This window comes from Magallana gigas, chromosome 6, assembly GCF_963853765.1.
Source record: "Magallana gigas chromosome 6, xbMagGiga1.1, whole genome shotgun sequence".
NCBI classification, from domain to species: domain Eukaryota; kingdom Metazoa; phylum Mollusca; class Bivalvia; order Ostreida; family Ostreidae; genus Magallana; species Magallana gigas.
The window spans coordinates 7,008,929-7,032,872 of record NC_088858.1 but is presented as its reverse complement, the minus strand read 5'-3'; the positions used below and the strand labels follow the sequence as shown (position 1 = coordinate 7,032,872).

Genomic DNA, 23,944 nt, shown 5'->3' with positions numbered 1-23,944 from the left:
CAGCAATATAGGCCATGGGCCTCTTGCTATACAACATTTTGAGTTAAATTTGATGTGTTTGTCCAGTGCTTAATTATCCAATACAGGCACAAAGCGTCGTTTTTAAATTGAGAGGGGGGGGGGCAATCTCATCCAAAATATCCTGACAAGCAAAGAAAATCATAATCCGTAGTGCGGGGGGGGGGGGGGTGGAAGGCGGAGAGGAGAGGGGGAAGATACATAGTATTCTTTTACATTCAATTTCATTCTTAATTTCTTTCTTCTCTCTTCCATTTCGTATATCCTCCCCACAAAAGAAGGGGGGCAACTCCGCTATGATTCAATTTTATATAAACTGAAAAATGTCTGCTGCAAGAAAAAGTAGAGGGGCGCAGGCAACCCCTCCTCCCACTGATGATACGTGCCTGCAATAAATTGCAAAGTGTTGCATGCATTATTTATATGGTAGTTTTTGTCTGACAACGACGTTAGTCATACGCATGTGCAATAAGTGTTTACATTTTGATTCATTCATAACAAATAATAAATCATCAGTTTTCCAGTATTTATTTCAAACAGCCATATCATGATATATACATTGTTATGATGTGTTAATAATGAACGATTGAGACTCAGTATCTCGGCCTTCGTCTGCCTCTGCGGCGGATGGATGGACGGGATTGTGGATCAGTGAAGCCACGGGGCCTAAACCTCTGGGGGCCGTTGTCGCGGAAAGACATGTCGTTAAAGCCACCGGATCCAAATCTTGGTTTACTGCTGTCGCGGAAAGATACATCATTTAAGCCTCCTGATGAAAATCTCGAATTACCGTTGTCTATATTGTTCCAAGCCGATCCGCCTCCTCCGAAGATTTCTGGCTGGCCGATGTTGGATTCAAATCCACCATTATCCCAAGACGAAAATCCGCTTCCTTGAGAACCCCAGCTTCCGGACATATCCGGAGAATTTCCGTCGAAAACGGACACTCCTAACCCAGTGTTGTCCAGCCCGAAGTCGTTTGCCGCTGGACCGAGGCCACGGGCGGGACTGCCGATGAAATCAGCTGGGAACCCTCCAGCGTTCCCCATTTGGTCAAAACCATTGTTGAAGTCTGACGAAAACTTTTGTCCACCGGAAATGAAGTTATCGCCGCCAAACATGTCTGGATTTTGGCCGGCGACAAGAGCCAGAAAGAGTAGAAATATTAAAGCCCTCATAATCTGAAGAACAAAAATCATAATTATTATTGATATGAATAAACAACGTAATAAAAAATTAATAAAATGATTTTTATTTTTTTAATCACATAAAAGTCATATAAAACATTAATAAATACAATATGTAAAAAAAAAAAGTAAACAATTTTGATCATGAACACGAAGATCAATAAATTTGGGCTCAGTGAGAAAAGAGGATTATGGGATCGCGTTGAGGGTAAGGCCACAATCTCTTACCTTGGCAGTGAAGTTCTACAGTCAGACTTAGATTGAAATGGACTTATAGAGAATTTATACTGTAGGGAACAATTAAACATGATGGCGGAGCTCTTCAGTTCTGATGGATGGCGAGCATGAAAATTTCTCTCTGTATGGCCCACAATAAAACACACGTTGCCGGAAAGAGTATTATGCATGAATCTATTTCTGAAGTAATTATCCAAACATTAGACTGTGATGCATAATAAATAAGAATGAATGGGAGGGCCGACAAAGGAAAGACTGCATTACAAAAAGAAGTAAACATTCTCGTTAAATAGAAGACAGAAATGAATGTTGGGCATTGAGCAGGTGTTGAAAATCAAGAAAATATCATCCTGTTTATTATACATTTATGAATTGTTTAAAACAGATTGATGGTCAGTGGCTATAAACAAACAAACATTCAGAGAATCTTATTTCAAAATAACATCATGAATAAAGAATAACGATGAATAACAAAAATACATTAACAACAAGGTCATTAATCCCAGAAAGTCCAAAAAGAAATTATTTTCATCACACACCCCTTCCCTTTCATCGTTACCAAAATCAAACTGAATTACCCCCAACGACTTGAAAGTACTACTTAATATTCAAGTTTATCAAATGGCGATAATCTCTCTTTCTATCCTTTCTGTGTATAGTTTTTTTTTGTGTGTAGTTTTCATTTTCATGAAAAAATATAAATTTCTACAAATAAATGTCGTTTTAATTGTTCTCTTGTTAATTTTTACACCAATACACTGTGCTTAATAGATATGAGGAATTTTTAACCCCAATAAGTTGGCGTTTGTCGACGTATAAACACTCTTTTTAAAACGTTCATTACTAACATTAATTATTAAGTGATTGACAAAGATTTATAACTTAAGAGTTTTCTAATTTAAACAAGTCTTTTACAAGTTTTTGTACTTGTACGTCCTAAGAACGACACCGATTGTTGTCTACCCGTACAATTTTGTTTCCAGTTGAAATTTTTACGTGGAATAGATTGCATTATATTATATTCATTTCAAGGTTAACACCCAGAGATGTAAGAAAATGTTACAACGGAAGGTAATTAATGCAATTTAATTTTTTTTTGTTAAATGAATTACATGTACGTATTGCTGTTCGTGCATTATACATTGTAGATCTATTTTAATAGTTTAAGTCTATCACAAATGTTGGATAGCAATGTCGATTATTGAAAAAAAAAAGTCAAAATATGTAAAGACTTCATGGCAGTATTGTGTTTCATTTTTATTCTTCAGTTGTAAAACTTTATTTGTGAACCGGTATAAAACCCGGCTCTTAAACCAAATCATATCGATTTATCATTAAAATAACAGTGGGATCGAAACATGTAAATTATTTAGAGCAATTTCCATTAGATTGTTTTTGGGTTATGTTATTTGCGCGTTCAACTTATGTGTTTTTCATGCCAGATGAAAAAGGGATGATATATCAAAATCTTGATGTTTTAATAAAGCAATGAGTTATTCGTCAAAATTAACGCTACCTTTGTGCTATGAAATGTTCATAGAAATTTATTTGCATGTTTACTTTTGTTACCAGGTATATATACTACAGCCTGTTGGTTTATTTTTGGTGATGAGGATCAAGGAATCACCACAAGCGGTATTCTATGGAATATGGTTTGTTCAGAAATAAGTAGATCCTTTGTGTATCATAAAGCAAAAAATAATTCAGAGTCATGTTATTTTATTACTATACAAATATCAAAACAGTACGTCGTCAGAAATCGTGGGGGCAGTTCGGTATCGAGTCAGGAAGCTGACCGCATCGCTCAGCCTGTCAAAGAATAAAACAAAAGAATAATTTCGACAAAACATAAAGTAATATCAACGAAAAGTTCTGTAAATGTATTTTGATTAAGAGAGAGAGAGAGAGAGAGAGAGAGAGAGAGAGAGAGAGAGAGAGAGAGAAATTAAACTTACTAAATATGGTGGAGATCTCTAATGTGAAGAGGTGAGTTTAGTACCCGGATGACCTTCTTCTGGAGGGGCGGCGCCTCTGCATTCTGCGTGCGTTTCTCCTCCTGTTCACTGGAGGCTGGGTGGCGTAGTACTCCTGTTGGTTGACGCTGGGCTCGGTCACCGTGGGTCTCCTGTACACGGGACGGGAGGTCGGCTCAGGATAATCGTACTTCCTGGGGTACTTAGAGCTGTAATCATACTTCTTCTGGTAACGCTTATTGCTATATTTACCAGTGTCGTAAGATTTTTTGTTGTATTTTGGCTTAGGTACATACTTGTCGTAAGATCCCTTCTGGAATTTCTCTGGCCGCCTGGTCTCATACTTTGGCTGGTACTTGTCGACGGGTTGGTATTTATCGATCATTTTGTCTGCTTGGGTGGGGTAAATGTTCATGAGTTTGTCGACGATAGGGTACTTGTCGCTCTCATCGAATCTAACTGCGACCTTGTCGTATCCTTTGGTAGGGTAAAGTTCGTAGGTCTTGTCTAATTTAGAAGGATATGCGTTCCCTTTCTTGTCCATTTGATAGTTATCGAATCCCTTGTCGAGTTTGCCTGGATAGATATCTTGTGTCTTTCCTGGGTATTTGTCGTATTTCTGGAATTTGTCGTACTTACCAGGGTATTTTTCTAATGTGTTGTCGTATTTTGGCTTTTGTTTGTCCATTGGATATTTGTCAACTGGATATTTATCAACTGGATATTTATCAACTGGATATTTGTCAACTAGGTATTTGTCAACTGGATATTTATCAACTGGATATTTGTCAACTGGGTATTTGTCAACTGGATACTTGTCAACAGGGTACTTGTCCATCGGATATTTATCAACTGGATACTTGTCAACTGGATATTTATCAGCCGGATACTTGTCAACTGGATACTTGTCGACGGGGTACTTGTCCATGGGATACTTATCAGTGGGGAACTTGTCCACCGGATATTTATCAACTGGATATTTATCGACTGGGTATTTATCTACTGGATATTTGTCCACTGGATATTTGTCCACAGGATATTTGTCGACTGGGTATTTATCCATGGGATATTTGTCAACGGGGTATTTATCCATGGGATATTTATCGACTGGATACTTATCAACTGGATATTTGTCCATAGGGTACTTATCCACGGGATATTTATCGAAGTTAGCAGGGTAGACATCCATTTTCTTGTCGATTTTTCCAGGGTACATGTCCATTTTCTTGTCCATCTGTCCGGGATAAATATCCATTTTCTTGTCCATCTGTCCGGGATAAATATCCATTTTCTTGTCCATTTTTGGCTGATAGTTCTGAAGATCATTGTTCATCGGTCTCTGGTCCACTGGTCCCCTGGTATCGATGATTATTGCTTGGTTTTCATCGTTATCGAATGCTCTAGTTTCAATGATATTAACTCCTCTCGGGACAGGTCCGAAGTCGGACTGAACGTCAAATGGCTGTCCTACGACTTCAATGCCTTGGACCTGAGGCATTCCAGGGCCAGAATCAAAGTTGTCGAATCCTACCACGGCAACAGTGTCAAATGTATTGGGTGCATTGGGGAAACCAGCGTCGGCTACATTGTTATAGGGGATTTCTGCAGCGATTGCCCCGCCAAAATTGTCACCAGCTACCTGGAATGCGTCAACGCAGTTTGGATCCCGGGGGTCGCATTGGCGCTGACAAAGAGTCGAGGATAGGAACAAGAGGGATACTACTATCGACAACATCTGTAACAAGATATAAAATCCTTGAAATGCATGTAATAACACGTTGAAAATCTTCAGTAATTCAAAAAAGATATAAGTATTCTGCAAAATTCTGTTACTCTTTTGTAACAATGAAAACAAATTTATAAATTCAAAATATTTATGTATGATTTGCATATTAATATTAAAATTTATTTTCTGTGTACTGGTACCTTACCTCTCTTCAGCTAGGTGAACTATTTACCAATAGATACTAAGCATTGGCACCATGGCCTTATATAGGACCTGTTTAATAGTAACTATTCTGGGAGGTAAATAAAACATGTATATGCAACAGAATCAAATATGGTACGCATATTTATCACCAATATACGATATCAAATATGAGTTTTAAGAGGAAGGCCGAATTTTAAGATGCCTTTCGAGAACAAACTCGTCAAACATGAAAAGTAAATCAGATAGAACTACACCTTGAGGCCCACCTGTGTCTCATTAAATCTACGTTATAAATGTTTCCTTCTAAATCAGGACCGTGTGTCTATAAAATAAGGAAGGTCTTCTTTCATACTTATTCATAAGAGACAGAATTGCTGAGCATCGATACAGGTGTGCATAAGTAATGTTTGATTTGTAACATGCTTTTTTATGATGACCATTTCGTGTTGATTTTTTTTCTTTGAATAAGAAGATGGCATTTGAGGTCAATATATTCTAATTGACATGGCATTGATTTTTACATTTGTATTTTTGATGTAGTTCTTTTCTCAATTATATTGAAACAAAGGTTTGTCAAACTTTCAAGTGCTAAAATGGTTTTAGTGCAGTACCTGTGAATAAATCTTTATTGAAGTGAGTATAAACACACTTTATTTTATTTTTTATTTTTTATGATGAAGTTTATTACATATTATAATATTAAAACTATATTTGTGTCTGTAAGATAGTGTTGTCTAGTATTTAGGTAAATCAAGATTTGTTTAAAGTAGTCCGAGTATCGCACTACGTCATAATACGGATTTTACAATATTGGTTCGACTTTTACAAAGCGTTTTTGATACCCGGTATTGATTTTGCACTACATCGCTGTTGTAAACAATGGCAATAATAAGCAATTAGAACGGTAATATATGTATTATTTGAGATATAGAAATGATTACTGTTGAGAAACTCGATTCTGTTAAAGTAAAATGAAAAACGAAGCTTCTGATTAACCAGGATCTCAGGTATGCTTATATCTTCTTTGTTTTGACCCCCCCCCCCCCCGAATTTTTCTTTTTCTTTTACTAAAACCGGTTTAAATTTAGAGACAGAAGCTATTTCGAATTTAATCAATCGTCAATTAATTAATGTTTAAATGATATCTAACATTGTTGACAGATCTAGGCAGAAAACTGTAGCAAAACATGATTTTTACGAATTTTTTCGTCAGAGTCTACTTGGTTTAGAGCTTATAGCGTGAAAAGTAATCCGTCAACATATAATTTATTTTACCAAATCTTTTTTCTAAGATGTCAATCTATAGAATAAACACCATGAATTTGAGTTTGAGTCCATAAAATAGTAAAAAAAAATTACCAAACGCGATACTAGCATTGCATTTTTTGTATTCTATTTTGATACATCAGGTCCATAAAGCGTACTTACTTACAAAAATTTTCGCAAAATTATTGATGAGATATGGCTTAAATAAATATTTATACTCTATTTTGTATGTTCAGTTCTAATTTTCCCAAAATTGGTAATTATTTTTAGGAAAAACGGACGTCTGTCAAATTTCATAATGGTCAATAATTTTCACAAGGGGGTAAACCCGTCTGAGAGGTGAAAACAAACAAACTAGCATGTAAACATACATATTTTCTTTTGTATATGTATTGCTAGAATGTATATTTATCATATAAAGCTAAGCATTTAATGATTGAGCCCATTTAGTGCCGAGTATAGGACTACCTTAATTCAGGTTTTCTAAAATGTCGTTATTTGTATTTTTCCCTATTTCAAGGCGTTTGAGTAAAATAAATTATGCATATAAAGGTTCAAAACTTTCGAATCATAGATTATCCTTATAACTGTTAATTGATATATTAAGTGGCACGATTACCGCAGTAAGAGGATATAAATAAAGGAATCATGAATATTGTTTTTGCGTGAACAACGAAATAAAGTATTATCAAGAAGTTGATAAACCTATTATTTCAAGGCCAATATATACTGATTTAGATTAATTTCATTCCGAAGAATGACATTTTTTTATTCTAAAATAAATCAATCTATATTTTGAAATGCATTATTTATTTTTTTATTTATTCATTTATTTATTTATATTTTGAAATTTGATTTATTTATTAAGTTATATATAAATTTTCATTTTTTCATTTATGAACGAATTTATTTATCTATCTATTTAATCATTCATCCATTTATTCATTAACTTGTTTGCATCAAAACTTTTTTTATGATTAATTGAAATTAATAGAATTAAATAATAACAATTTAAACATGAGGATATTACCATTCGGATCAAGCAATTTGATATTCTTTTTAATTGACAGTTTATCGATTATGATAAATTATATTATTCCGGGAAATAGTTGATGAATATAAATAGTAAAAAAATTATTGAGATATTGGTGTGTTGAACATATTTTGGGGCACATCACGGAAGCTACAAAGATCTCTCTTTCATACGTTTCATAATACATTTCAAATATTGATATTCATTGAACGAAATGAATGTTTTAATTTTAATCATCTTTTAAATACCTCAAATAGTTATACATAGTAGCATATAGAGTGTTCCTTTATTTTTCAACTTCCTGTTTACGTACGTATATAATAAATATTTTAAAAGTACTAATTATTTAGAAAATAATTAGGGATTAAAACAAATAACGTACATACACATACAAAAAAAATGAAATAAATACAGTGTACAATATATTCAAACATACTCTTGGAAATGCCGACTGCAAATGAATACAAAGCAAACATCGTAATTCAAATGTATGAGACTTTAATCATATTTCTTGATTTCTAAAAAAAAATCAAGTTCATATGTTTGGAATAGTCATGGACCTCTATGAAAGAATAATGAATATGCAATTATTTAATAATTACATGCCATGAATACAAAAATATTTTAAGAGAGAGCTTATTTCAGATCGATTTAAAAGCATATCAGTAATAATGGTAAAACCACAGTTTTGCTGTATATTAGTTTTTTGTTTTGTTTTTAAATTCAATAACTATTTCTTTATTCTGGAATATAACTAATACTTACACTGTATAAAAATTGAATCAAAGATCAAAAGTATTAAACCAAGAAAAAATTAATACCATTGGTTTATTGATACTTTCTGTATGTATTTCAATAACCCTCCACCCCATCTCTCACCGCCCATCCCCTTATTTGCTGTAAAAGCAGCTGTAATAAATTACTCCTGCGACCGGTGACTGCTTCGTCATTGTATTTTCCTTACGTTTGCTCACACTCAAAAGTTTTAAATCTCATATTTGTTAAAGTTTATTTATTATTAATAGTATTCTTAAAATAAGTTTGTTATTTTGTTGTCTTTGGAAATCAGTAAAAAAGATATATATGAATCAATGCATGCATGCATTTGACCAAAAATCAGCAGGTCAATACTCAATGCATAAATGTACATGTATATAGGAGGTTATTTAAGGTTATATGCGTGGCGTGTTTTGTCGTTTATCTACTTGAATGGGATTGTCGGAGAATAATATAGCATGACCTGTGTTGAGGAAAAGTTCGTCCATGTCTGACTCCCATGCATACGTTGTGTTGAGGTGTAAAATAAAACCGTTACGTGAGAGGCCTTGAAATGTCACGGACCCAAGTAAGCCTACATTGTATTCAAGATAGAAAACTTATATATTGAAATTTTATTATCGTGCAATATTTGTTGAAAAATATTCAAAAATTTCTATCTGGTACATTTTCAAGTTAAGTTAAAAATATTTAAAACATTGCCTTTTAACCCCCCTTTCATGAATATTTTACAACATTCAAATAAACACGTTTTAATATTGTTCTTTTTATTGCTTATTGTAATTAAAAGATAAAAATAAATAAATGGTGTATTCATCACAACGATGTACACATAATATTGAGTATGTTAGGAATGATCATATGTCGTATATACAATGTATAGCACAATTGGATATTATAAATGTTAAGTTAACAGTATAATATGAAGAGAAGAACACATGAGTATGTAGATAAATACATAATTACATTTACATCTTCTATGGAATACATTGCTCTGACAATAAAAACGCTGGACTTTAAAATCCCGTCCTGGTATTTCTATGAAAAATGTTATTTTGGCAATATCTTTATAAAAAAAAATTCACATAGCACTCCATTTATAAAACAAAAAGTTATGATATTGGTAAGGTTCTGGTATCATACAATTATATAATCAAAAGAAATTAGAATGAAACTGGTAAATGGAAATGAATCTCTTGTCACTCCTGTTCGAAATTATATATGCGAATATAATTAATTAAAAGACATTTTTACATTAGATTGAACTATTAATTAATTTAAAAAAAAAAAAAACACTTTTAGTTGCAATTTGGATTACAAATTTTAAAAGAAAGATTATTTATCAGCGGCGACTGTAATCATTTTGTTGATCACTTTTATAAATTTTCAGGTTGGATCAGTCAAATCTATATTGCAATTTTACTTCATTTAAAAAAAATATATATTTTATCACAAATGCATATTAACGATTTAGTTACGTCACCAAAATCTACGTAAATTTTAAAGTAATTGTAAAATAATATTATCAAAAGGCTTTTGCAAACATGATTAATAATATACACAAAGATATTTTATAATGAGTGTCACAATGAAATAAGAATCAATTACAATGAACGTTGCATAGTAATTAAGTTAGTAAGTAAATAAGTATAAAATTAACATACATGTATATAAATAAACAATGACCGATATTAATAGTATCCTAGCCGAGTCCTAGAATTCAATGACAGAACATTTGATAGTCTTCTTCTAGCAGTAAAGGACGGAAGTCGATACGTCCCGTATTTCCGGTTTGGGCGACTGCTGTCAGCTAGTACTACTCTCTGGTACGGTAGTCTCGGGGCTGCATTGATGTACACTTTATCTATGTCAACATAAGCTGAAGGAACATTCACATAGGAAGGAGACTGTGCCATTCTCTGCTTGTTTGTTATCAGAAATAGATTATCGTCATCTTCTGCGACATAGCCCATGACCTTACATCCGGGACATCTCAGGATCTGGCCGCTCGTGACAGCAGCAAGGACACTCAGCAATGTCAGGGAAGTCACAGCCGCCTGTCAACCGTAAGAGAACATACCATCAACAGAGGAATGGAGTGAACCAATCTGGTATAAAATAACAATGTATAAATCTAATAAAATGGAGGTGACGCCATATCGAATGTGTATATATCCGGTAAATATAAAAAACTTTAAAATTTAGAGACCTCTTCAACAGAAAGAGTACTAGTGTTAGTGAGTGTGAACTCTAGCATCAGAAGAGTCACATGCATGTTAAGCATAGCGAATTCTCGAGAGCACATGCTAAAATTCCCTATTCCGGTAAAAATTTTAGCGAAATCTCTCAAAGGCTTACATGCCTCTGATTTCTTTTAGTATTAATCGAACTCAACATAAACATGCCCAAGAAGTAAGATGTGTTGACCACTACGAAACAGAATGTTTTCACATTTCCTGTGTCTATATATCATCAATAAAAATTAGGCATAGTTTAAAATAGCATTAAATATATTCATGATACATTGTAACGTTCTTACTTTAGCTGCTATGGTAAATTCAATTTACTGATATTTTTTTTATATATTTAGGATAAAGAGTTAGGAAAAGTTCTATCCTAAAAACGGTTTTCCAGTAATAAGAAATAGATTGTCTTTTAAAAGTTACAATTTGTTTTAGACTCGTAGGTATAGAGTTGATGGAGTAACTTGAAGGCGATACAAATGAACAAATCACTATTTTATCATTAGTTATAAAAAGCAACATCTTTTGATGACAAGAATTAACATTAAAGTACATACCTTCTTATAAACTGTAATCATTTTGTCCTAAATTCTGTTGACTTTAAGAAACTGTGTTCTCATATGAACAACTTAACCAAACTTATTTAACCCTTCAATAGTTGTCCTTTATATAAGTACCGACCTTGTTTATTGAATAAATGTAAATATCGACCTGTGGTAGCAAAAATAACCAATATCATAACAAATATGGATCTCCTGGCATTGATTTGGTTTGATGATATGTTGATAATTTTCTATATTTGGAATAAGACCTAAAAACTAACTCCATAGAATTGTCTATTTTTTCGGGTTGTGGTCAGTATTTTACTACTGTTTACGTAGATTTGCATAAATTATGTATTGGTTATTTGTTGTTATTGGGGTCAATTGCCCCACGAATTTGGCGGCTGACCTGCCTATGCCCTAATGTAGGTGTTTGATAGTAGAACGAAAGTCGAACTGAAACAACAATTCTAATGTTCCAATAATGGCGTCAATGGAAACAGCGATAAAAACTTTCACCGAAAACTTTCCCCTGAAAGGTTCAATAGTCGGGGACAAATACCTGAATTTGCCGCTGCATGGTTCGGGGGGGGGGGGGTGGATTGGACACCCGTGAATACTTGCAACCACATTTTGGAAGATGTTAATAGTTTGGCGACAGCGCTAAAAGACTTTTTTCTCTGGTGCCAATAGATTTTAAAGTTGTTGCTTATTAGTGGATTTCTTACTCTGTCGGGTTACCTAATTTGTTGTGCGTGCGCAGATGGACATCATCATGAATGAATCATTAGTGTTATGCAAATTTAGTAAGTTTTTTGTTTTGTTTCGTTTTGAAGACAAAATACATATTAAATAATTGATTTTTTTTATCTAAAGTTTAGAACAACCAATCAAACTTATAGTTTCTTCTTCTTTTTTTGGGGGGGGGGGGGGGGTGGAGATGGGGGATTTAAGACCAAATCAAACCTATGATTTAAATTAATTTTCTTATTTCATCATGTTGTTTACTCTCATTATCCAATTATATCGAATCAATCAATTCATACTGCATTCTTTGTTCATATTTTCTCTGTACGGACATTCTTTATGTATAGTTATAATTGATTATTGTAGGAGAAATGACATATTTTATGGGTTTAATAAACTCAAATAAGGACAAAAACCAAGAAATGCGTTGGTGTGGCAATGAATATGCATCAACATAAAATCCCGTTTTTTGCGTGTTTTTATGTAAATATATATCTCATCATTTCATAAAAAGCTAAAAATTGATAATCAAAAAGATTGAGATTCAAATTACATGCACCAAGGCTAAGAATCCTTGTTCATGATAGAATTGCATATATTCTAGCTTAAAAATAATAATAATATTCAAAGCTTTAGCCATAGAATAGCATGCCCAGTGAATATTATATGTAACAAACTTAATTGGTTCTGTATCGATGTAACTGTATACTTGGTTATTTTCGCCCCGTGTTATTTTCGCCCTTCTACACTTGCAAACGGTTTCGTCCCGTCTTAATTCGCCCAAGCTCGCTTGTGTACTAAAGAAATTGCTTGGAACATTAGAATTCGCCCAGTCTTAAATTCGCCCGCTGACAACGAGGGCGAGAGGGGCAAAAATAAAACGGGGCGAATATTTCCCTGTATACAGTAATTACCTACAACACTATTAACGATGCAAGTTACTAAATTTATAAAATTAGCCTACATTAACTTTTCCATATAATGATAAATCGAGGGTATGCATTGAGATTTCGAGACTGAAAGAACAATTTTTGATCGTTACTGAGCAAAAGGTGATTAACATTATGTAAGGTGGTCTAACAAACGTTTGGTACCAGCAAAACACAGATAATGTGTCCTGTTTAGAGAGAATGAATTACCGGACAAAATTACAACGTGAGGTTAATTTAAAAGTATCTGCAGAACTATGGCTTGACGGGAAAATACGGGTTAAAATACATTAAAATAGTAATCATTGGACAACCCTGAATGCTTTCATTCAGCGAAAAAAACCCCTCAAAACTGCATACTTACTCTTATTTATTGAAAGTATATTCAAAAGGAATAAAAACATGTACATAAAGACGCCAGGCCCAATTAACTTCCTTAATAGTGATTTTCATGAAAATTTTATATGAATAAGCTTTTAAGGGTTACTATAATTAAAAGATGTATCATAACCAAAAAGTAACATAAAAATCAAACTAGATTTTTTAGTAGGGACCATTTTAAAAAATATTTGTATTCTGCTACAGAGAGCAAAACAATTCGCGAAAAGATTCCTCTTGGTTAATTGTTCGAATCTCTTTAGTGATTACATGGAGAGTTTGCATTTATATCCGTTGCTCTCGATGAGTTTGGCGAATACCTAATACATATCGACAATATGCGTTCACTCTGCGGCACACAAATGTGATCAGACGATAGGGATAAGTAATTTTATTATTTTCCAACCTAGAAATCGTCAGAAATCGTTAAATAAATTGGAGAACTTTTATAAAACATAGCGTGAACCGAGGACCCCTAATATATCCAAGATGGCGGGTGTCGTCATTTTACTTTTTGAAATATGAATTGAATACACTTTTAAACATTGTATAACAGGGGGTTTCAGTGAATATTTTTATTGCAATAAACAGAAATACACGATTACCAATTTTAATCATTATTTTTAGCAACCGAGCCTCTGTGATTTTCCAATGAGTTTAAGTGTTTTTAGTGATTGTGACGTAATAGGCCTATTTGAGAATTTGATGTTCATAAACCTCTCCTTTTAGGTGCGCGATATATCTGCGCAAAGCGATTTGGGACCGTGGTCCAAACATAAAATACATGTTGCAAAACTGCACGCGCGATTTTGGTGGTCCAAGATAGTAAGGGGCAACGCCAATCGTCGCGTGCGAGAGGGGAGATTCCCTCCCGACACTTAATTGTTTACTGGGGTTCATCCAATAACACTTGAAAATAAAAACAAGGGCGGGCTGTTTGCGTATAAAAACTGACGAACATGTTGTTATCCATTAGCAAAAACTGGACATCTCTTCAGAAAAACATAAGAGACAAATTTTACTTGCACAACGTCGTATCCTATAGTACACAGATTGTACATTTCTGTGTGTGTCTGTTTCATAATCTCGTTGCAATCTTTAAAAAAATGCAAAATGACAAGTAAATTAAATTTTAATTTTTGATTACTAAGGATGGTAGAGGAATGTAGCCATTAGCGGCCATTGAGAAGTTGACAGTCTATGAGTGATTGACATTCTTGGTGTAGATATGGACGTAAATATGTCAATCAGTGACAACTAGTTCTTCCTCAGTACCAGTATGCGGTGGTCATCGTAAACAACGGTCACGGCGTGTTTATCGATCCCCTCGTGTTTACCGGTCCCCTGTATCTTGTGTAACTAAGCGGATTTGATGCCTAACTCGTGCACTTGTCAGAACATGACATGCGCATCGTTTTTGCGCTGCTTTAAGGTCATTGATTTAGCGCCTTACACCTTGGCCATGATTTCAGTAATACCTGTCGTGTGTGCATTTTATTTCCAATAATATGGTGGCCACCTTTGCTTGACCTCTCATAATAAATATTTTACATGGCATGTTTTTATCTTTAGAAGCGACATGCATGGTGATTAACTTACAACTTAAGGTATTCAGATACATTACTGGGGTCAAACTTATTGTTTGTGAACTTTGTTAAGGGAAGTCTGTTGCTTGTTTTACAAATTTATCCATGTTCTGAACCTTCTTTTGTCGGAAGAAATAATTTAAATAAGGAAGTCTCAGAAGATTACTCGAGTGGCGCTCTCGGCGCTGTACACTCAGGAGGCGCCCTGTGGAATGTCACTATAGGTCTCTAGCTTCATGTACAATTAGCATCTATCCATATGTCCTAATAACTTCCTACTAGTCCTGACGCAGTGAATACGTTTGATTTGCGTAATTATTGCCGCACTTTGTGTTAAAACTTCCGGATATTTCCCCTGTATATACATCATAGAGAAGACAAAAGGTATTTGAATAAGTTTATTGAATAAATAAAAACAAAAAGGTACAAAACAAAGAACTATTGTAGAAGCCTCCTCCAGCTATTGGTATACTCTCGTGCAGATTTCTCCCGGCAAAGTCACACAACTTGGGAATTTGCTTATTGGAACAGCTTCGGTTGATTTCTGTAAAATAGGTTTCAAAATTAGTTTTAGTACATGTATGTACATTAGAAAAATAGTTCTATAATGACAAAGCTTGATATAGAATTGGAGACTATATACAGGTATCAAGATTATCTTTACACATGTTAATTGCGGAGAGTCGCGTCTTACCTGACTTGGATTAGTAACCGGACGCCATTCGTCGGATCGGCTTAATTGGCATATTCTTTGGATAATTAGAAACTCTTCCGTATGATTTTGGTAGCATTGAGACTGGACTTCGAATTCCAAAGCTGGGGTAAGGTCTTTTTATCGGGAATATGTTTGGACGTCTATGACGGAAAATTGGCCGTTTTCCAATGCGTGGTTTCAAAGAATGTCCCAACTGTGGTCCGTAGTTCATTCTTCTGTTTTTACCGAATCCTTTGCCGAGTCCGCCTCTAAATCCGAAACCGCCCCCGATTCCAATACCTCCAATAATACCTTTACCTCCACCAATGCCTTTTCCTCCCATGATTCCGTGAGATCCCCCTATAATTCCCTTTCCTCTTGACCCCCATCCAGAACCACCTCCGAAGCCTTTATTATATCTTCTGTCGATATTAAAGCCTTTTCTTTTAGGGTAAGATGGTCCTAGGGATCCACCGAACTTCCCACCACCGATACCTCCACCGAAGCCTTTCCCTTTTTCAAATTTTGCACCACCAGCAATGCCACCACCGAAACCTTTGCCTTTTCCGAATCCTGCATTACCGCCGATACCACCATCGAAACCTTTTCCTTTTCCAAATCCTGCACCACCACCGATGGCACCACCGATACCATTTCCTTTTCCAAATCCTGCACCACTGCCGATGGCACCTCCGAATCCTTTGCCTTTACCAATACCAGCACCACCAAAGCCTATGTCCTGTCCAAAGTCTGCCCCACCGAGGTTTCCATCAAATCCAAACCCTTCATTGAATCCCCCCACCGAGGGTCCCCCGATTATTCCACCTTTCCCGCCGCCAAAGTTTCCTCCGATGGATGGCCCGCCAATATTCCCTCCAAGTCCGTTGTCGAACCCATCAAAACCACCACCACCTCCCCCTCCAATGAAAGGCCCATCTAAACCGGAGTTCACATCAAAGCTAGCGTCAAATCCACCGCCGACACCGGCGTCAAATCCTCCAGCCCCGAGACTGGGATCAAATCCCCCAGGTCCGATATTGGAGTCAAGACTGAGCCCTGATAAGTCATTTTGGAAGCCGTTGTCGAATCCAGTATCGACCAGTCCGACATCTTGACCAAATCCATTGTTAAAGTCGTTCACTACTCCTCCGTCCATTCCAAATTCGAGCCTTGGCTCCAGGAAATTGGAACCAAGTCCGTTTCCAAAACCGGCGTTCTGATTCTGATCGAACCCGATGGAATTCATGGCTCCACCTCCGGCACCACCTACGTCTAGGCGGCCACCGTTTCTCTGGTAGGCATCACATCCCAGGGGCCCCGGGTCTCCAGGCTCACACGGCAGGATGTGAAGTCCATAACAGGAGCACGCGACGCTCAGTAGAAACAGAAACGACTTCATGCTGATAGAGGAAGAAACCATTGAAAGCAACTTAATATTGCACGATATGTATTCAAGACCATAGAATTCCAAGTTTTTAATAATTTCTATTATAGCTTTAAAATAAGTGCGTAAAATCTGTAAATTGTTAACGTAATGAACATCTGATTTTACAACAAAGAAAAGTTTTTGATTAACACAATTATACATGGTTATACAGATGAGAGTTACCCTTTAAGAACGGTTGTAGATATTGGATAACTTTTTGAGACCCTCTTACCTTGGTTGAGATCTGTCCAGTCTAGTGTGTGAATTTTCCGTCCCCTATATATACACTTCCCAGGTGCCAAAATCGGATGTAGTCCGGAAATCCAAGCGCTACTTTTAACGAGCAATTTCACTGATTCATCAGAGCAATAACAATACTCGCAATAAACTATGTCCGTTATGTATTTAATCAAACATTGCGTTGCTGGATATGACTGGACATTAATAACACTAAGATGGTCTATTAATTGGATATCATTTCTTGGGGGTATTGACATTATTATTAGCTCGTGTGATGGTTTTACGGCTTTTTATGACATAAGAACCGCACATTGTAGTATATGTTTTACTATAATGCATCTCTCTCAACAATTTTTTTTAACGTGGTTAACTACAATAATGTACTTATATAAGGATGACGGCGTATACATGTACTAAAGCCTAGCTTTTATCTTGTGTTTTTACTTTTATCTTGTGGAAAACAGAAAACTGGTTTAATTTAGAAATCCAGCGGCCGTAGTAAATAATTGAGGTTTGGTATAAATGAGTCTCCTACAGTTGCAAAATATCGAATACACATGTACAAATAAAAAAAATACAAATAGAAAATATAAAAGAAAAAGTAGAAAATATTGAATGCGAATGAATATCAAATGAAGATATTATACAAATCTAATCCATTCAAATTTAAACCAAAGACAAAAAGAAAATCATCGCTTTTACAGCTTGTTCATGGGGAAAGTGGTTCGTTGAATCAATCCGGGTATATTAATGCTGTCTAAATGAATTCTGTTTTTATTGACGATAAAGGAGTTCCAGTTTTGGGTTTGTTGTCAACAAACATCGACCTAGGCGGTCTGCTGTACTCGGGTACTGTGTGCACGCTTTTTAAAGAGCTCAATGGCAGGGACGAAACTGGCATCATTTGAATACGAAATATTTGGTAAAGTACAAGGTAAATAACGATGCTTTGTTTACATTATCTGCACTGTATGGAAATATACGAATACCACCAAGTATTCTCTTTTGAGAAGTGGACAGGCATAGCCTACATCTATGCCTGTCCACTTCTCAAAAGAGAATAACCACCAAGATGATATATACAGATCTAGTTACAGACTTGTAATATAATTCATGAAATAAGTGCAGGGCTTTGGCCACTAAGATGATAAAAATCATAGCCTAGTTGAAAAGGAATGCAATTATGATCAAAATTTCGAGTGAATATGTGATAATGCCAAAAGAATTTGATTGGTAGGTATCAGCTCAGTGGACATTAGAAATATTAGAAATGATAATTGTACTGTGTAAGAAGTGGTTTACAGGGTTACTGATAAGTAATTTCGCTGTACGAATGTCCTTTCAAAATGCATAGGCGTCGGAACCGGGGGGGGGGGGGGGGTGCTTAGCCATACCACTTTTTTGCAAAGTTAGACCTAACCATCAGGCACATAGCATCAGGGAGGGGCCACCCCCCCCCCCCCACTTTATCTCGCAGCAAACATAATTGTTCCTAAATCTACGTTTAAAAAGATTGAAATACTATAATAGTAATGTTTAAAATTGGAGTCATGGGTCATAGGTATAGCAGTCCCCCCCCCCCATTTTCATGATGATTTTGGGAATTTTTCGCCTTTTTTTTTTGACTTGTCAAGATTTCTGATGATCAGTCTAGCCCCCCCCCCCCCCCCCCCCCATTTTCAATTTGCTTCCGGCGCCATTGAAATGCATGGGGTTTTTTTTGTTGTCTTTGTATTTAACAGTCAAAGTGCATTAAATATAATAAAGTTTCAAAGCAGTGTGTGATAATACGATTTTTAAAGATATAATTTATTTATCTGTCTACATATTGTTTAATATATTTTGCCAACATCACAACATGAGATATACATTAAACGGTTGATGCTACATTTGAAAATTGAACAATGCATCTTTCTTGTCTAAACTAAACAGAAAATAAAACAATAAGAAATAAAGTGAATTCTTATCTAATTTATAAAAAAAAAGTTATGATAATTAAATTGCTGTGTAACAAAAGTAATTAAATCTATCGTTGTTCTGTATTTAAGCAAGAACACCATTTTTATAAACATTGTGAACCGTTCTGAAAAAAATTCGGATTGACGAACTGGGAGCTACAGTTTCGTGTCTGTTAAAAAGTTGCAATTTACGGCGCACAAAAAATTGCGCTAGTGTTTGGCTTATCTTATTTCCGAACACATTCTTTACATATCTTGGATTCTAAAAATTATTCGGACATTTTACTACAGATATCGTCACTTTAGTTACCTCTGATATTCTTTGTAACACCACCACCAGCCCCGTAAAGTGAAGTGGTGCAGTTTGTTTAATAAATATAATATGTAAAACTGGCGACTAAGTACTCTGTAAAGAACGATATCAGTAGTAAATTGTCTACAAAAATTTTCCCGAGAATTGGGTTGATCAGTATTTGCAATGGAGGGTGTTAATACTGGTACCTTTGTTCCCAACGAAATTGATTAAATTATTAGATATTGATTAATTTTTTTTAATGATTTAATTAATGATTATTTAAATATATGAATCATTTTAATCTTAAATGAGAAGTGTCTGCATTATTATATAGTGTCTGGAATAATGATGCCCCTCTGTTTAAGATATTATTTGGTCTTATAAGTGTGCTTTCTACATATAACATCTCTATTTACATCCAATGGTCAGAATTATCATTTCTTTTCCAATGAAAAATTAATAAATTGAATGTATGATTGATAGTAATGTGCAGGCACTATGACTGGAAAATAAAACCACAGATCATATACGCAGAAATTGCAGAGTCCAGCTGAGAACATGACACCTGCATTGTCATTTATCTGTCCGGCTGTTCATCAGGGGGGGCCCATTAGCCAGCACAGCTTTATGTACATTTACCGTATATACAGCTAACTATACATATAACAGTTCTGTAGCACCTTCTATTTTCATTCTAAACAGGTACACTGTGCTATACTAACTGGTTATTTTGCTTAGTTCAAAAACATGTAATATCTAGCGTAAATTGAGATAATCAAATTAACATTGACATTATTGTAGCAACAAATTATTATTAATTAAATTATGAAACATAAACATTACTAGAGTGTAATATGATTGAACTTGTCCGTAAATTGGAGAATAAAATGGCTACTCTAAGTTTACAACTACTTAATCAACCAGAGAATCTGATGAGCCGTCTTTTGAAGTCTGCCATTGTTTATGATTAAAGTTTTTCAAAAATTAGAAAAAAGATATTCAAAAAATGGATATTATTTACAGTTCTTCATATGACCGAACTGGAATAAAGGATTATGCAATTTCTAAAAATGTAAATTTAACACAATTAAACAATAAAGTTGCTTATATTAAGAATATATTGATATACCGGTATATGCACACAAAAAAAATATTATGTTCTTTTTGCGTACTTCACGTACAAGACTCAATAGCTAAACATCATAGTGTAAGTCTTACTGACACAGAAACTTATGAATAGTTTCTAAGTGAGGGAAAAGAAGAGTCCTTCACTAATAAAAAAGCGCTGCATCTCACTAAAAAGCAATAAACATATGTAGATTATGTTTAATTGGATCATATATGCAGAGTTATTCATATCTTTTGATGGGAGCACATTGATATTAATTAGTTAATCGTTTCTTTGTTACAGATCTCCATCTCTCGTGTTTATTTTGGGCCCACTGTCTCATAAACTTACCTGCCGTTGTAATTTATCATTTATTATGTATGATGGCCATTCCCTGGCTACATGTAATCAGTATTAAAGACTTTATTGGCGTTGTGTTTAGCTTTTAATCTTGAAATATAGAAGAATACACACATTATTTATAATATAGATTTCGTTCATGTCAAAATTTAGTCATTTAAGGATATTGAGCGAACAAATAAAATGTATGAAAATGCAAAACAGTCAATATAAATATCCATGCATATGTATTACCGATGATACATCGGTGGTGATTGGGCTGTCAATCAACCAAAGAAGTTAAACCCCTGATTTAATTAACCTTGGCTCTTTTGCTATTTGTTTGTTTGTTTGTTGGGGGGGGGGGGGGGTTGGCTGAGGCAAAAAGTAAATGTTTCTTACCGATCGCCCGAGCGACACTAAATTTAATTGCTTCTCATAGAATTGGTTATGTTAATAACATGTGATATTTTGATTGTCCGTCTTATTCATATTTTTCTAAAAGTAGTTAGCTTATTTTATAATATCAAGAATTTTATATGATTGCACACATTGCATATTTATACAATACTCTCCCATTTGTCTGGTTAATGTAAATATTGGCTACTATTGCCAATAACGGAAGAATCTGACGATCCTTTTTTTTTCATTAGTGATCATGATGTACATGTATGGTTGATAAATTTTGTTACAAATGAAGTGATTTCTGTTAGAGCTCTTAACTTATCTAAATATGTCATCCATAGTCCATAAGTTGAAACTTCTGACTGTCCAAGGAGGTCGGACACGGTTATTTTTTTTTTGTTGCCTGGCGAAATACCGCTGCAGTCTTCCGAGTTTACAAAGGATAAAAAATAAAAAATGATTTTTTTTTTTTAGTTCTCGCACACTATTTGCCAAAAGAAATATGAAATGTAATTTCATTTGCACAAACCTAATGTTTGGTTGAATTTTGAAAACGTTTTGGACCCTTATGCAATACATGCAAACGGCGAGATCTAGATTTCCTCTGGTCTCCATACGGGAAATAACCTTGAGGAGATTAAAACAAAAAACAAATCAATTGCACGAGTATTATTCAAGGTGTCTCAACACTCTCAGTGTCACCAATATATTATTTGGTCATTATTTAATGCATCTCTTTCGCAAAATGATTATTTATGTGATATATACATTTTGTAAAATCAACAACACAAAATTTGTTCCTTTCTGTATAAGGACCAACATTTTCAATCATCTGATCATTGTATTTAAATGCCGTTTTGTTTCTCTTTGCAGGAGTTTTCTTTAGGAAGGTTGGTATTCCGAGTGCATGGTAGACATGGTAGAATCTTGAGAGGGCTCGATGGTCGCGGCCATTTTTAGACTTTATTTATCTCTTTTAGAAGAAGAGCTCTAAATATACATAGTGGAAAATACCCAAGTTTAAAAGTAAAATAAATGGATGGTTTCTTTACTAAATGCATGTAATAGGTTATTGCTAAACAAATCATATATTAAAGATTGAAGTAGATTTGATGGTTAATTTGTGGACCATCCGGCCTTCTTAGGTTTATACAGAGATTTATTTGATCTCTAGCATGTCCTTACGTGTGCAAAACAACAACAACAAAAAAACGTACAGAATTTATTCTACTAACATTTAATGATATTTTCACGTTATATATTCTAAATTATAAATACTTTTACAAAGTGTGTTAGTCAATGTACTTATTTTTTATTTGATTCGAAATTATAAGTAGGTACATGAACAACTATTGTCTGTCGAGTAAGATATTTCCACTGAGTCAGCACATTAACACTGCTGAGTCAAAGTCGGATATCATCTTACCACATTCGTGCAGGCCGCCAGTCAGCATAATTCCATGATGACAGCGGTATCTATAAGTAACCCCGTACTGACCAAATTACGTGTACAGTAGTTGACATTCAGGTAAACGTGCTCCTCATAGGCTAAGCCTAGTATACCTACACGTAGGTATCGCATTGATCACTAGAAAAATATACATTCATTCATGCAATTGAAAGTGTTTATTAACATGTACACAATGTAGAAAACGATGGGAATCTTAAGCAGTGTTTATGAAATGCATCATTTTTCGATTTCAATCAATGAATTGAATTCTAATTTTATTTGAAATTAAGTTTACATTAGCTTGAACGTTTTAAAAAGACCATTGTTTGTTCGTGAACAGTACACTCAGAAGACAGCGGAATCTCTGGGGCTAGTGGGCTGGGTCAGGAACACAGAGCAAAAGACGGTGGAGGGCGTGGCCCAGGGGGAGGAGAAAAAACTGGCGGAGATGTGAGTGTAGGGATGATGGGAGAATGAGAAAAGAGAAGGTTTCAATGTAATGTTGATAATTCTTTGTTTTGTATTACGGGTGCAACTTTTGCGGGTATTGCAGAAAAGGCACTTTTTTCCTGCGATGATTATAACTGTTTGCATATCTCGTATAAAACAACAAAGAAAAGAGAAAATTGGATATTGTTTGTTTCCTTTAATTAATATCTTCTCTTCTATGATATTCTTCTACTATATTCAACAGGTGAACTAGTTTCCAAATAATTGTGAATTTTGTATTTAAACCCTACCCGTTTGAAAACTCACCATATTACATTATCGTGATACACGTGTTATTATAAAAAATATTTCTGCAGAATAAAATAAACAAGAAAAGCAAAAAATAGATTTTTGCGATATATAATTTTTTTTACTATTTTAGGAAGAAATGGTTACAAACAAAAGGTAGTCGAAAATCAAGGATTGACCGTGCTGTGTTCAAAAACGAAAAATCTGTTTCAAACCTCGAGTTCGAAGACTTCGTGGTGCGGCACTAGCTGTATTGACAAATTGTGTTGGTCTGACTGTGTAATGTTAATCACAGATAAACAAAGTTCTTATTTTGTACCCTGACAAAATCTGCTTTGTTGTTTTATGTTAAGACTTTTTAAAACTATGTGTGACATATTATCTATATCAACTTAAGGCGTAAATACTAATTTTTAAATCTAGAATGTACATGTACATGTATATT

General features: G+C 34.6%; 3 protein-coding genes and 1 long non-coding RNA gene across 4 annotated transcripts; 1 reads left to right on the top strand and 3 right to left on the bottom strand.

Moving 5' to 3' along the window:
* Nucleotides 1-530: 530 nt before the first annotated feature.
* On the bottom strand, nt 531-1,596 carry LOC105318613 (uncharacterized). Its single transcript, XR_010715048.1, has 2 exons — nt 1,434-1,596; nt 531-1,199 (listed from the first exon to the last, which is right to left on the bottom strand). It is a non-coding gene; the product is annotated as an uncharacterized lncRNA (long non-coding RNA).
* Nucleotides 1,597-3,144: 1,548 nt separating this feature from the next.
* On the bottom strand, nt 3,145-5,548 carry LOC105318599 (uncharacterized). The gene is made up of 3 exons (XM_011415802.3): nt 5,347-5,548; nt 3,398-5,150; nt 3,145-3,251 (listed from the first exon to the last, which is right to left on the bottom strand). Exon 2 carries the CDS (start codon nt 5,148-5,150, stop codon nt 3,435-3,437), a length of 1,716 nt encoding a protein of 571 aa, XP_011414104.2. The 5' UTR covers nt 5,347-5,548; the 3' UTR covers nt 3,145-3,251; nt 3,398-3,434.
* Nucleotides 5,549-15,229: 9,681 nt separating this feature from the next.
* Nucleotides 15,230-17,204, bottom strand: LOC105318578 (uncharacterized). Its single transcript, XM_020063329.3, has 3 exons — nt 17,150-17,204; nt 15,541-16,940; nt 15,230-15,390 (listed from the first exon to the last, which is right to left on the bottom strand). Exon 2 carries the CDS (start codon nt 16,937-16,939, stop codon nt 15,551-15,553), a length of 1,389 nt encoding a protein of 462 aa, XP_019918888.3. The 5' UTR covers nt 16,940; nt 17,150-17,204; the 3' UTR covers nt 15,230-15,390; nt 15,541-15,550.
* Nucleotides 17,205-17,984: 780 nt separating this feature from the next.
* On the top strand, nt 17,985-23,813 carry LOC105318570 (acylphosphatase-1). The gene is made up of 4 exons (XM_011415773.4): nt 17,985-18,140; nt 22,185-22,201; nt 23,102-23,211; nt 23,633-23,813. Exons 1-4 carry the CDS (start codon nt 18,086-18,088, stop codon nt 23,745-23,747), a joined length of 297 nt encoding a protein of 98 aa, XP_011414075.2. The 5' UTR covers nt 17,985-18,085; the 3' UTR covers nt 23,748-23,813.
* The last annotated feature ends 131 nt before the right edge of the window (nt 23,814-23,944 follow it).